Source organism: Artibeus jamaicensis, unplaced genomic scaffold (genome assembly GCF_021234435.1).
Source record: "Artibeus jamaicensis isolate MK-2021 breed Jamaican fruit bat unplaced genomic scaffold, CSHL_Jam_final scaffold_1019, whole genome shotgun sequence".
NCBI classification, from domain to species: Eukaryota; Metazoa; Chordata; class Mammalia; order Chiroptera; family Phyllostomidae; genus Artibeus; species Artibeus jamaicensis.
The window spans coordinates 15200380-15213674 of NW_026522025.1; the positions used below are offsets into that span (position 1 = coordinate 15200380).

The 13295-nt window shown below is 39.6% G+C and overlaps 1 protein-coding gene across 3 annotated transcripts in view; it reads left to right on the forward strand.

Annotated features, from left to right (window-relative positions):
* The first annotated feature begins 726 nt into the window (after window positions 1-726).
* SGIP1 (SH3GL interacting endocytic adaptor 1) overlaps window positions 727-13295 on the forward strand; it is a 197344-nt gene continuing 184775 nt past the window's right edge. For all 3 annotated transcript variants that reach the window (XM_053655628.1, XM_053655629.1, XM_037164907.2), the window contains exon 1: window positions 727-1103. In XM_053655628.1, coding sequence (XP_053511603.1) covers window positions 1094-1103 — 10 coding nt within the window. In that variant the 5' untranslated portion in view covers window positions 727-1093. The remainder of the gene's footprint in view (window positions 1104-13295) is intronic.

Consider the following 13295-nt stretch of genomic DNA (forward strand, 5'->3'; position numbering starts at 1 on the left):
CGAGGCTCCACGAGGTCCCGTCTGTGGCCGCCCGCCTGCCCAGGTCGCTGCGGTTGGAAGCAGCGTGCACAGCTGCTTTCTGTCAGGCTATGCCTCCCCTCCCTGCCCGCTGCCCACTTTCTTGCCTCCCGCCCCAGAAATTATCTCAAGCGTTGCCAGTTTGTATCCGGAGCCCGACGCGGGTGGGTTCTTTTGTTTCTTTGTTTTAATGATAGTTCCCAGCGCTCGGCATGTCATGCGCGGTGAATCCCCTGGCGTTCCTGAAGGCAGCTGGGGTGAATTTTCTTCTGCATCATCCCTTTGGGGATAATTGTTTGTGCTGTGACGTCAGCCTGGTTGATTTTTTTTTTTTCTCTTGAATGAAAGGGAGGGAGGACAGGAGGGAGCAAGGGACTCTCACAGCTGTGTGCGAGGCCACAGGCACTGACATTCCTTCAGGGCAAAAGGAGATGGGAATAGGAGCTTAAAAGTGTGCAACTAAAACTTCACACTGAACCGAATTAAGTTAAAAAAAAAAAAAAAACAACCCTCCGCATCAAGCCACTTAGGTGCTCCTTTCATCCCTGTTAAGGTGGCAGCGCCTGATAATTAATCTCGGGTACCAGCAGCTGCAATAGGTTTCGGGAGACCAAGAGGAGGGGCGGGGGAAGTGCGTCACCAGGTGGGGCAGGGGTTGTGCGTTGGGCGACCAGCGGCAGGGGCTGTGGGCGGCGGGGAATGGGGACGGGAAATAGGTTCGGTGCGCTCTCCGGGGGTATTGTGTCAGGAGATGCGGGCTGGCTACCATGTGATGCGGTCCAGAGCTGAAGGGATTGGCTGGGGCGGCGCAGGCGGTGCAGCTCGCCGGCTGGCTGCTCTTCTCCCTTTCTCTCGCAGCATCTTCCTGGGAGCCTGTAGGTAAAGCAGCAGCAGCTGCATCCATGGCCTATCCTTGGGGTTAACACTTGTCTCCTTTGGCTTCAGCAGCAACGGACGGAGCAGATCTCCCGGCAGCAGCGGCAGCAGTGTTGTGAGGATTTAGCTGGGACCTGGAATCGTATCCTCCTGTATTTTCTCAGACTCCTTGGAAATTAAGGAATGCAATTCTGCCACCATGATGGAAGGTAGGATGGTCTCTGCTGTGGTTAACAGGCTTCAGGCAAGGTTTGGGCAGGACAGCATTGAAGAAATGTGTGCAGCCTGTGCTTGTGGCCGGTCTGGAAACCTCGTTGCCAGTATTTGCAAGCAGAAATGCTGCAGTTTGCTTGCAGTGGACCAGGGCTCAGACTCATGCAATCAAACCACAGGGCTGCTGTTTAGCTCAGAATCTACAGAGCCCCCAGCTCTTTTGAGAGAAAAAAACACAAAGTGCTTGCAGGGAGCTGAGACACAGCTACTAAAGAGCTTGCAGAGCAAATAAGTTGGAAGAGAAGATAAGGTTGTCTGCTCTGGGTTCCTGGGACTACACTGATTAAACATTTACAATGGAAACTTGTTTTCTGAAATTGACATTAGACAGGAGAGGTCATTGAGTGAGTTATCCACGCTGTAATTTTTCCTGAAGTGTTTAAAATTTTTAAAATTCTTGTTATGGTATGTTTATCTCTGCAATTTACATCTGATTGTTGGGGTGACAGATGCAGCAAATTTGGTCCATAAGGTATAGTTTTATGGGGCTGTCATTGCAACAGAATGAGCAGTATGAGGAACGTATCCAGGCCTCTTGGCTCCCAATTTAGGTTCTTATCAGGTTTTTTTGTTGTTGTTGTTGTTCCCTGTGCAATGTTTCTTAGCCAAGCATCAAATAATTACTTACTGATTACCCTTTTCATTCAATACTAAGTGTAAGGAGGAACTTTTCCAGGGCAGATGTTGTTTAAACTGTATTTTATTCTACTAAATTACCCTTTCAAGCCCAAGATAGTGATAGCCGAGATTGCCTTAAAAAAAAAAAAAACCCAGCAGGCTGATTTAAAAAGAAGCAGGCAGCCTGACCCTGGCTTTGATTTTCTGTTTTCACACTGTAGGATGGTGCAAAACTCCTGACCTTTCCTAAGATGACAGGCAGAAATGTGTCCCCAGCCTGGATTTTACAGTGCAGAACTCAGTACATAATGGGTCTCAAATCAGCCATGAAAATGGCAGAGAGGCCACCTCTTAAACTAAAGTCTGTCCTACAGATTTCAAACATTCCTTAGAAATTTACCAAAATGAAATAAGAGGAGGATGGTTGCAAAACAGCACTGAAGCCTGTGCATATTGGCAGAAATTAATTCTTTTTGCCCTCTCTACCATCATGTCAAACATTGTTAACATGATCCAGTGAAGACTTTTACAGTTCTCGCCCACAGATTTTAGAAAATAGACTTAAAAAAAGAGATTGGGCATCATTTTGATATGGAGCCTGGTTTTTGCAAAGGGCTCTCAAGCAGTTCTTTAAATACAGGCCTAAGTAAAACTGAGATTACAAATGCTCTAAGATTAAATTTATTTTCATTAATTAAAAATGGATTTAATCTTTGATAACAAGGCAAGGCAAACAGAAAGAGTATTACTGATGTACTTTTCAATTAAAAGCTCAAGTACATTGGTTGCCCTTTTCAGGAAAAAAAAAGTCTTGTATATAGAGGTACTATATTTCCCTAGCTTAATTTTATATAGCATTTGCTAAAAATAAATCTGCACACATTCTGATTCAATTTAATCTTAAACAAGGGAATGAAATATCTTTCATTTTATTTCTTGCCTTGCAGACTGTGGAGTTAAAGTGTCTTCTTTGAGGGAAGTAACATTTATTGATGCTCATTAGTGATTCTTCTGCTGATATTGTCTAGTGTGCCATCCCAGAATGTCAGTTCAAAGCCCTGCAATGAGCTTATTTGAGCTGCCTAAACTGAAATAAGAATTGTAACAAAGACTTGTGTTGGAGCTGGATTAAAACCATTGCTCTGGATTTGCCAAATTTATCTAATGAAGGACATTATCTTAGAGCTGCTATGAATTATAGGTGATACCATGGATACAGTTACCTTTTGTAAGATTCCCGCAAAAGAGATAGGACAGGTGTTACCACTGACTTAAAAATGTAAATGAAATTCATAATTTTTATCTACACATACTTCCTATTTAAATGCTTTCAAGAATTATTTTCCTAATGGTTCACGTATCATAGAAAGGCAGGTAGGAACCTCAACCAGAAATCAATTTGCCTATCAATGCCCTTCCAACTTAGTTGCCAGTTTTGGGGGCAGTATATACATACATATTTCTGATTGCATCCTAGAATTTCACTTCTGAATTGCTCTTACTCTGAAAATATGGGATAACAGTTATTATTTCCACCTATCTTATTCCTAGTGGGCTCTGAGAATGTCTTACTGGACATCTGGAGAGTTAAAATGGTCTCTTCTTAACGAGCACCTGTATCTCCTCTTATCTCATCTCATCTCATCTTTCTCTCTCAATCTCTCTCTCTCCCTCTCTCTCTGTCTCTCACACATGCACAGAGTCATCCTCACATGTACATTCTAGAAAGGGAAAAACCTATATTTGCACTTGTGTATATATATTTGTATATCCAATAAAGTGTTTGAGTCTGCTGCTCAGGAAAAGCATGGATAAGGCATCTGTCGAAAGCTACTTCTCTACTTTGTGTAAAACAAGAGTAAACAAATATTCATGTGAATGGCTCATAATCTAGTTTTGTGTTCTTGTCTTGATGGAACAGGATATAGATTCCATTTACTCTATGCCTATTGGCAATTCTTGTTATAGGTGAAGAATATTGCTACCTCCTCCATGACCCTAATGTCATAAAAGCAATAAAATAATTCTTTAGGGACCTCAAGCAGGTTACCAGTAGTTTGTGGCTCCAAATAGTTTTATTAAAAATGTACTTTTAAGGTAATTGCTTTGTTGATTCCTGCATTCTTCATTTTTTAGTAATGGCTGGTATTGAGTTGTGTCTTACTAAAGAATGCCACATGATATGGAACCGTATCTAGTATAAATGTGAAGGGAAAGAGGGTGAACAAAGGGAATTATTTGCTAAATGATGTATATATTATCTAAGCATACAACACAGTCCATGTGATTAGGGAAACAGATTAAGGATTCTGTTGTTTTTCATATGTTATTATGAAAATCTGAGAATGGCATTTAGCTACCCCTTCTAAGGTAAGTAAAACGAAGTCAGGATTTCTTCGGACATCTGTGTGTCCATAAGGCTGTCTGGGAACTTCTCCCTCGTCAGTGCAGAACTACACTGAAAGTGCTTGTGTTTTCAGTTTCATGTTCAGGTTCTTAGGTATTACACTGAAAGGACAGTTTTTCAGTGCCCAATAATTTCATCTTACATAACATATTTTTAAATTAGCAAGCATATTTAAAGATTTACTGGGTTTAATTATAATGTACAGAATGATTTAAAAGTTGTTATATTTACTATTCACAATAACCTGTACATAAGTGTATTCTGTATGCAATATGTTTGCTGTACTTTTTCTAAATTGCAAAAATAAAAAATAATACTTTGAGGCAGAAATATGATGGAATAGAATTTGAACCCAAGTTCATAAACAACATTACTCATATTTTTTACCTATCATAATATTTTAAATAGGAATCTTTTGTTTTTACTTTGCATCAGGTGGTCATGTTAACCTAATAGGAAACCAGGAGACTTAGTTTCTTTGGTGGCATATTCTGCCTCTCCCTCTTTTAAATATGATTGATTACTCACAGAGTCATGCCTTTTAATTCCTTCTTAAGGCCTTACATCTCCAAAATCATCATTTAAAAAATTTTTAACAATTTTAGATTGACTGACCTGTTGTTAAATGAACCTTATAAGAGTAAAGCCTCTTTTTTCCGTCTGTAGAAATGGAGTTTTATTTATTTGGAAAATTCTTTGATGTGATTACAACAGAACAGTGCAGTTTGAAGATGGAACTGTTCACTTTATAGTTAAGAAGTTTCTAAAGAAACACTTCTAACTTTCTACTGATTTCCTTCCTAGAAATAGTGAAGTTATTTTGGAAAATCTTAAGCATGCCTACACGATTCTAATATACGCTCTATCGTTTATGTGATTTCTCTCCTTTTTCAAGGTTCTGTGTCAGAAAAAAACCTCCTTATATGTCTGTTTCCATCCAATTCTAGGCGTCAACTCTAAATCTCTGAAAAGAACATGCAGTCTTTTTAAAAAAACTAGCTTGGATAAACCATGCTAGAAGACCCTGGATAATTCTTTCTGTTGAATTTGGCACATACCCAATCCGTGTTTCAAATGAACAAGTTGCAGGAAGTCACCAACTCAGTTTTTATGTTCCTGAAACTTTGTGAATTGCTCTCTCGAAACAAGTTTTCCCAGAGGAATAATGATATGATGGTTGGATTCTCACACTCATCCACCAAAGACTATTAAACCCATTATCTAATTGAAATACTAAGTGTTTGCTATGAAATGTGTAAAGAACAGTACGGTAACTATAGTAATTATCCAGAAGAGCACAATGGTATTAAATGTGTTTTCAATTTCAAATGTTGCTATTTGACCGAAAGAAGGTTTAATTAGAGGACACTGAGGAGATGGGGAAAAAAACTGAAGGGGATTTTTAGTATATTTTCAGACGTTTTAGAGACTCATGACACTGTATTTTTCAATTACGTTTAATTTTACTACCATACTGGTGGTTTACTTTTCTCAATTCAATTTTATCATATCTATTGCCATTAAGTCATGATTATTTTCATTATGTAATCTCACAAGTGGAATTAAGAAAGGTAAAGAGAACTTACTGAGGTTGCTGTAAAGAAGTTGGAAGAGAGAAGAGAGGTTAAGGCATTATAATGAATTTGGGTTCGTGTCTGAAAAAGTACTTGAGAAAAAACTAATTGAATGAGTAAATGATCACAGATAAAAGAAAATTGGGGAGCATGGTGAAGGTGGGGATCCCCTTGAGGAGAAAGTTGGGTTTGGGGCAGAGGTATTGGGTCTAACTGGTTTATATGCTAAGTACCAAGTATTTCTATGGGCATAGGATGGGTTGCTTACCGTTGGATAGCTAGTGGGGGAGGGGGTTTAGACTTACAGAGGGGTGAGCCTCCATCTTGAAACAGGTATGTCATTTAAACATACTTCCTTGTATGAGGTATACAGAATTTATTTCTGTCCCTTCTCATTTCTTTCCAAATCCACAGCATAAAAGAGCCTGCACATGCGGGCTCTCTGTACCACTTCAAGCTTATTTAATGCCTCGCTAACACTGGCAGCCTTGCTACCTGTCCCAGAGGTGTTAGAACAAATCATCTCTGGCCTTGGGACTTTGGCTCTGCCTAGACCATGCTTTGGCAATTCATAGAGTAACTGATTCTCTTGTGGTTCCAGTAGAATTGCCACCTCCTCAGGAGTCCTTCTCGGTCATTCTTGTCATCCCAAACTTCCTAGCACACACTCTGGGCCACCGAGTCCACCTTAGTCTTCTCCCTCCTCAGAGGTGAATTTGTGCTTCATGGTCATTTAATGGTGCACTGGCTGAACTTCTCATTCAGAGGGAAACTCCATGCAAGCAGGAATCCGGTCTATCACAGCCACCTCTGTGTTCTTAGCTCTTGACACACAGTGGACTCTTAGCACATTTATATGGAATACATGAATACAACCACATATAAATGACTCTGATGACTTCAAACTATATATTATAAGGAATTATTCTGGGCAGTATGGTGGATATAAAAAATATATGCTCATATATATATATATATATATATATATATACATACATACTTTCACTGGGGAAACAAGAACTTTAAAACTGAAATAATTAGGAAAAATAATGTATTATGGAGTGCTAAATTGTGAGAGATGGACATTACATAAACGAAAGAATCCATTTGAAATGATGTACTTGAGCTTGAATTATTTTGGTGGTTAGCTCCAAGGAAAAGATTTCACAATGAAAAGAGACAACGTATAGCACAGCTATTAAAAAAAATTTTCCAGAAAATCCAGAGGCAATGTCAATATTCTGTACATTATTTTCTTTCTCCCTTCTGTTTTCCTTTCTCCACTTTTTTCATTCTTCCTTCCCACATTTCCCTTTCTAGGGTGTTTCTTTTCTTTTCTCTTGTTCATGACCAAATATGAAAATGGTGGGTATATAGAGCTAAAACTTTTGACTTTGGGATTTGGGAGAGTATTTTTAAATAAATAAATGAGTGTGATGTTGTATGATATAGCTGTGCATACAGTGACAGTTTGATGGTAGGTGAGATTGTTTACACACCAAAGAATTCTGAATTGGAGAATTTGTGTAGTTTAGATATTTTTCATAGAAAGAGCATGGGTCCAGAAGTCAGACTTAGGTTTGAGTCTAAGTGTTGCAACTGTCTGACTGTATGCCTTGAGAAGTTTACTTCACCTTCCTGGGGTTCTCTTTCCTTGCAAATAAAATGAGAGAATTGATCTGCCATGTGTCTAGAACTTCTAGCTCTGAGAGTCTCTGGTATTCACTGAATAATTTGGATTCCTCACATCTACTCCCTGTAAGGTTTGAATCTGAATGATTAACTCCTCTTCCTCCCAACACAAAACAACTTGTCCCTGACACAGAAACAATTCAAATGTGTTACCGCCTTCCTGGTTTAATCTTCCTCTACTGGTCTTTTCATGGATGCCACAAGTTAGTTTTGCATTTTTGCTGTATTGGGAGACAAACTTTCTTCTACAGCTTCTGGCATAGAACTGTTTATATATTCATCAAAAATGATCTACTGAATGCATACTAGGTGTTAGGCATGGGTGTAGGTATAAGAGGTTCTTTAATGAGCAAAACAAAAATTCCTGCCTATATGGAGCTTCTTGTTGGGTGTGGGAGAGAGATGATAAAATAATATGCAAAGTACATTATATGGGAGTAAAGACTTTGGAGAAGAACCGAGTGGGAGGAGTGGAGTAGATGGGATGCAGTCATAAATAGGGTGGTGATGGAAGACTTTGCTGAAAAGACATTTGAGCAAAGATTTGAGGGAGAGGAGGGAGTGAAGAGCCATGTGGTTAGCTGGAGAAAGAGTCTGAAGAGGCAGGGAAAAGAGCAAGTGCAAAGGCTCAAATGTGGGCAGAACAGCAATGAGGCCAGTGTATCTGGAACTAAGGACAGGGGAATGTTCCCTTTCAATGGAAGGAAAGCCAGTTTCCTTTGCAGAAATCAGTCAGCATGAAGCCTATGCTATCCATGTGTCCAGCAACAGGTGGGCATTCAGAAACCTGGCATTCTGATACTAGTTCTGCCTTATGATAGTGCCTCCTGGACTTGTTCTTCCCACATATTTAAGTAAATGAATTAATACCACACTCCTGTTTTAGGTTCTGGTCCCAAGTCAGAGCCGAGAGTTCAGCTACAACTCTAGGCTTGGGCATCTCCATACAAGAGATATAGCCCCATGGTAAGGATGACTTCAGAATCAGAATTACATACACATCAACTCACAAATATTTTGACTACATACCAAAGATCATTATTTTTATTTTTGGTTCATATACAACTTTCATCAGGACTAGTATTTTAGGATTTTCTAAAGAGGCATCCAGAGTGACTCATGTTGCATATCTTTATCAAACAGTATAATGTGGAAAATATTGTGTGACATTGCATACACTTTAAATTTTCCAAAATGCTTCATTCATTCAAAAGGTATATCTAGAGCTTTTTCCTTAGTCATGGCTGCTGTTTTAGGCACTGTGAATATGACAGCAAAAAAGAGCAGCTGTGTTCTCCATCCTCAGAAATTTTGAGTCTATTGTAAGTTGTTACACACTCATGTACATATTTTATTCTCACATTGTCTCTGTGTGGCTGAAAGAATAGCTATTACCATCCTTATTTCAAACAGGAGGCAATTAGGACACAATGATGTTAAGCGATGACCACCTTAGCAAGTGGCAGAGGCAGCATTTATTAGACAAACTTGACTCTTAGTCAAGTGCTCTTTATTTACATAATGGTGGAACTGGGAAGTCCTGCTCATATTGGACTGGGTATCTGGCTGACAAGCAAACAAGAGGTCATCTAAATTTGACTTGGTATTTAAAAAACCTTCTTTATAACTAAGAAGGTTAACTTTATTAGCAGGGTATGATCCTTCAGCCATTAGCCTGAAGCGTTTTATCCCAGGAGGTTCCTTCTGGTGGCAATCACTGGTTTCCTAGAATTATACCACGAAAAGGGACATGTGATATCACTAGGCCATTGCACTCTAAACTTTCACAGCTTACCTTTTACGAAACATTTTATCAGAAAGCCTGGCTCCCACTATGAACAAAAGCTCTTTCTCCCTGAGAGGGACAGCTTGGTGTTCACTGACATTCAGTGAAAGCTTTGGCCGTTATCATGCAAACATGATGGTGTGGGCTACCATTGAAGATGAACCAATCTAGCCCAACCTCGTTTTGCAGTTGAGGAAAGCAAAGCCGAGTGAAATAACATACCCAAGGATTTTTGTTCTCTCTGTGAGAGAACAAGTCAAGTTTATTTTAGTAGTGATTCCAAAAACGTGAATAGACAAAGACAATTGGAATCACTACTGGAACAAAGGAAACTGTGGTGTCTTTCCCGTTCAAAGGTGCTGAGGCTGGTTGGGTGACTGCCCAAAGATGCACAAATGAATGTTTCCCCAGGGTTGTTGCTCTACTAAGTGAATATACAGTGTGGCCATTTATAGCTCATTCCTGTGTTTCCATGGCTCATGGATCTGCTGTCAGTGAGTCAGTGCTGTGTAGAGGGAAGGACCAGGATTTAAAGGGGCTGTACCTCCTGGCTGGCTGTGTAATCTTAAGTGAATTCTTGAACTGCTTTGGCCTCAGATTCCCCATTTGCAAGGTAGTAATAATGCTGGCTCCCTCCCTCATAGAGTCATTGTGAAGACGGGATGAGGTAATAAATATTATAGCATCTGCAAAAGTATGGCACAAATGCCAGCTGTTTTCTCAGATGGCTCTCTCTCAGCTTGGTTGTTCCATGTGGGATTATGAGCATTCAGTGGCTAGACGTTATTGCTAGCTGTCTTGCTTTCCAAGTATATTACTGCTGCATCTTTGCTGCAGGTAGGCCTTACAGATGTTCCTCTTCTTTTCAACACACTGCCCTTAATTACTAGCATATTCTATCATTCTCTATTCTCAGGGTCCAGGTGCTATACTACCCCTTTCTCAACCATGGAAGGCATCACTAATCAATCAGAGCTGTCTTTCTCACTGGCCTCCGCATCTGTCTCAATTTCACATTCTCAGCCACCTCTGCCAGTTGACTGGGGTTGGCACATGAGATAATACTACTTTGCTATTTCTACCACAGGCAGTTTCCTAGATTTGAAACACAGTGAATAAAACCAGAATACAGATGGTATACCTGTGTATCTAGCTGTTACAAATGACCTTAATGAATCACTGAAAAATGATATGAAAAATTGCTCACAGTACTTGTTTTGATAGCAATGGAAAGAAATGGTCGGTAAGCCCTACAGCAGGTAGGACTCTTCTCCTGAGCTATTGACTTTAACCATCAAGTATCTCTTAGCTTCCTTGTGTCCCAATTCAAAAACTGTATCTACCAGACAACCAAGCCCCAGTTGGTATTTGGATTTATTCCTTTCTGCCTCACATCAATAGATTTTCATGACTTTGTTCTCTCCCTTTCATCCTCTGCTACCATTCCTGGTCAGACCTTGCTGCTTCTATCTTCCAGCCTATCCGTGTCATTGCCATCAAAGAGATCACTTTTGTTGTCTGCCTTTGACTGTTCCCAATCCTTTTCAGATAAAGTCTGAATGCCTTAGTGTGCTGTGCAACTCTTCCATACCCAGGCCAGGCAGGAGCTCTTCCGCCTTCTCTTTCCCTTGCATGTGCTATTCATTTCCTTCTCTATATGGTAACAGTCTGTTCTGATCATTCAAGGTCAAACAAAAGCGTCCCTTGCCAACAAAGCCTTCCCACATTCCCCAAGTTGAAAATGAAGTGCTTATTATCTCTCAATTCTCATTCTCCAAAGGGTATGAAGTAGAAGGTTTAGGAGCACTGGCTTTGGAATCAGACTGACCTAGGTTAAACCCCAACCCGTTGACCCTGAGAAGTTAGTGAACCTGTCCTCCTCTTGAAAATGGTAATGATAATCAGTCTCTTTTTCATGTGCAACCATGTACAGCTGGAAGGATAAATCAGAAAGTATACTTGTAGTACTCAGAGTTCTCCAGAGATATACAACAGAGAAAGAGAGAGGGAGCAAGAGCGAGAGAGAGAGAGAGAGAGAGAGAGAGAGAGAGAGATGACTTGTGGGGGGCTGGCCTGGCAAGATGGCAAGTCCAAAATCCATAGAGTGGCCTGGCAAGCTGGCAGCCTGAAAGTTTAGATAGAAGTTGATGCTATAGTCTTGAGACTAAGTGTTAAGTCCTCAAAAGATCATAGCTATTTTCTGTTTATCCTGAATTTATTCATTCCTCCCCCAAGGACCAAGGACTCTGCCAGAGTAGAGACCATGTCTTATTTATTTTGTATTCTCAGTGTGCGGCCTGCGTAAGTGCTCACTAAATAAATATTCAGTGATTGAATAAACCCTGTCAAGGGATCCCAGACTTTCGGCAGGGGTAGGGAGGATATTCAAGCCGTCAAGCATAGGGTTATTATGAGAATTAAGTGGTTAATATATGCAAAACATTTAGAAGCATATTTGGTCCATAGTAAACCTAATTAATTTTTACTCTGCTAGGCACATTGAAGGCTTTAGCACAGTTCCTGGCTGCCCGGTAGTGCCAGGATTGTGCCCCCCCCCCACCGCAGGAAAGTGTCCGTCTGCTGTGCAGGATCTCCAGCTGAAAGCCACATTCTGGTTCTAGGTCCGTGCAGTTGATCCCGTATCATATACCTTCTGCCTGACTCCTTTGTTTATCTCTCATCTTTTTTTATTTTTGTCAGTTTTTTATTCTTTTAATTTAATTATAGTTTAAGTACAATTTTCTGTCTTTTACTCCCATTCCAACCCACCCCCACAGTGCTCCCCACCTCCCTCCTATTTCCACCCCCTTAGTTGCTGTCCATGTGTCCTTTATACTAGTTCCTGTAAATTCTTCCCCTTTTCCCCTGAAATTCCCTCCTGTCTCCCCTCTGGTCACTATGCACCTGTTCTTTATTTCAGTGTCTTTGGTTATATTTTGCTTGCTTATTTGTTTTGTTGTTTAGCTTCCTGTTGAAGGTGAGATCATATCTCTCATCCTAAGAGAAACCAGATTTCACTGTAGAGAATGTGGAAAATAGGAAGATACAAAGAAGAAATAGAAATCACCAATAATCTCATTATTATGAAATAACCAACCACTGCCACAATTTGTTGAGTGTAAAACATGGGGACAGGTGATCTGAACCCCTTTAAGGCTGAGCAATATCATCAGTAAAGTGGGTGGAATAATACCTACTACATAAGATTGTGGGGAAATGAGAAAAGATAATATGTGGGTGCACTTAGCACTTTCTTACCTGGCACTCAATGAATGCCAGCTCTTAATGGCTTTATGCTCAAAATATATATTTGTGTCAAAGAACCCAATTTTCTCATCATATAATATGCACATATGAATACATATCTATGTGTGTACATATAGATACACGTGACTTTTTCACTTTATATTAGCTTGTAACCATTATCTCAGACAGCATGTATATTTGTTAAAAATCTGGGATCAGGAGACAAACTTCCCAAATTTAAATCCTCATCTCTCTACCCTTCCCAAATGTGTGAGTTTAGGCAAGTTATTTAACCCTTCTGTGGCTCAGTTTCTTTTTCTGTATGAGATAATCTTTATTCATAATTATTATAAGGATTAGATGAGTTAATATATAGTTATTATTTTATTGTGACATACACTATGTATGTAATATATAATATACATAAAGAACAATATTTAGTACAGAATAAATGCTCAGTGAAGAAATATTAGCTATTGTATCAAAAATAAATTCATCAATTAAATAATTAATAATAAATACATAAAAATAAAATCATCCAAAATGTATATATTTTTTAAAGTGTTAGCTATCAGCTCTGGTTGGTGTAGCTCAGTTGATTGAACATAGGCCTGTGAACCAAAGGACTGTGGTTTGATTCCCAGTTAGGGCACATGCCTGGGTTGCAGGCCAGGTCCCAGCACAAGAGATAACTATACATTAATATTTCTTTCCCTCTCTCCTTCCCTTCCCCTCTAACAATAAATAAATAAAATCTTTAAAAATTTTTTTAAATTATTTATAAAAATGTTACCTATCATTATCA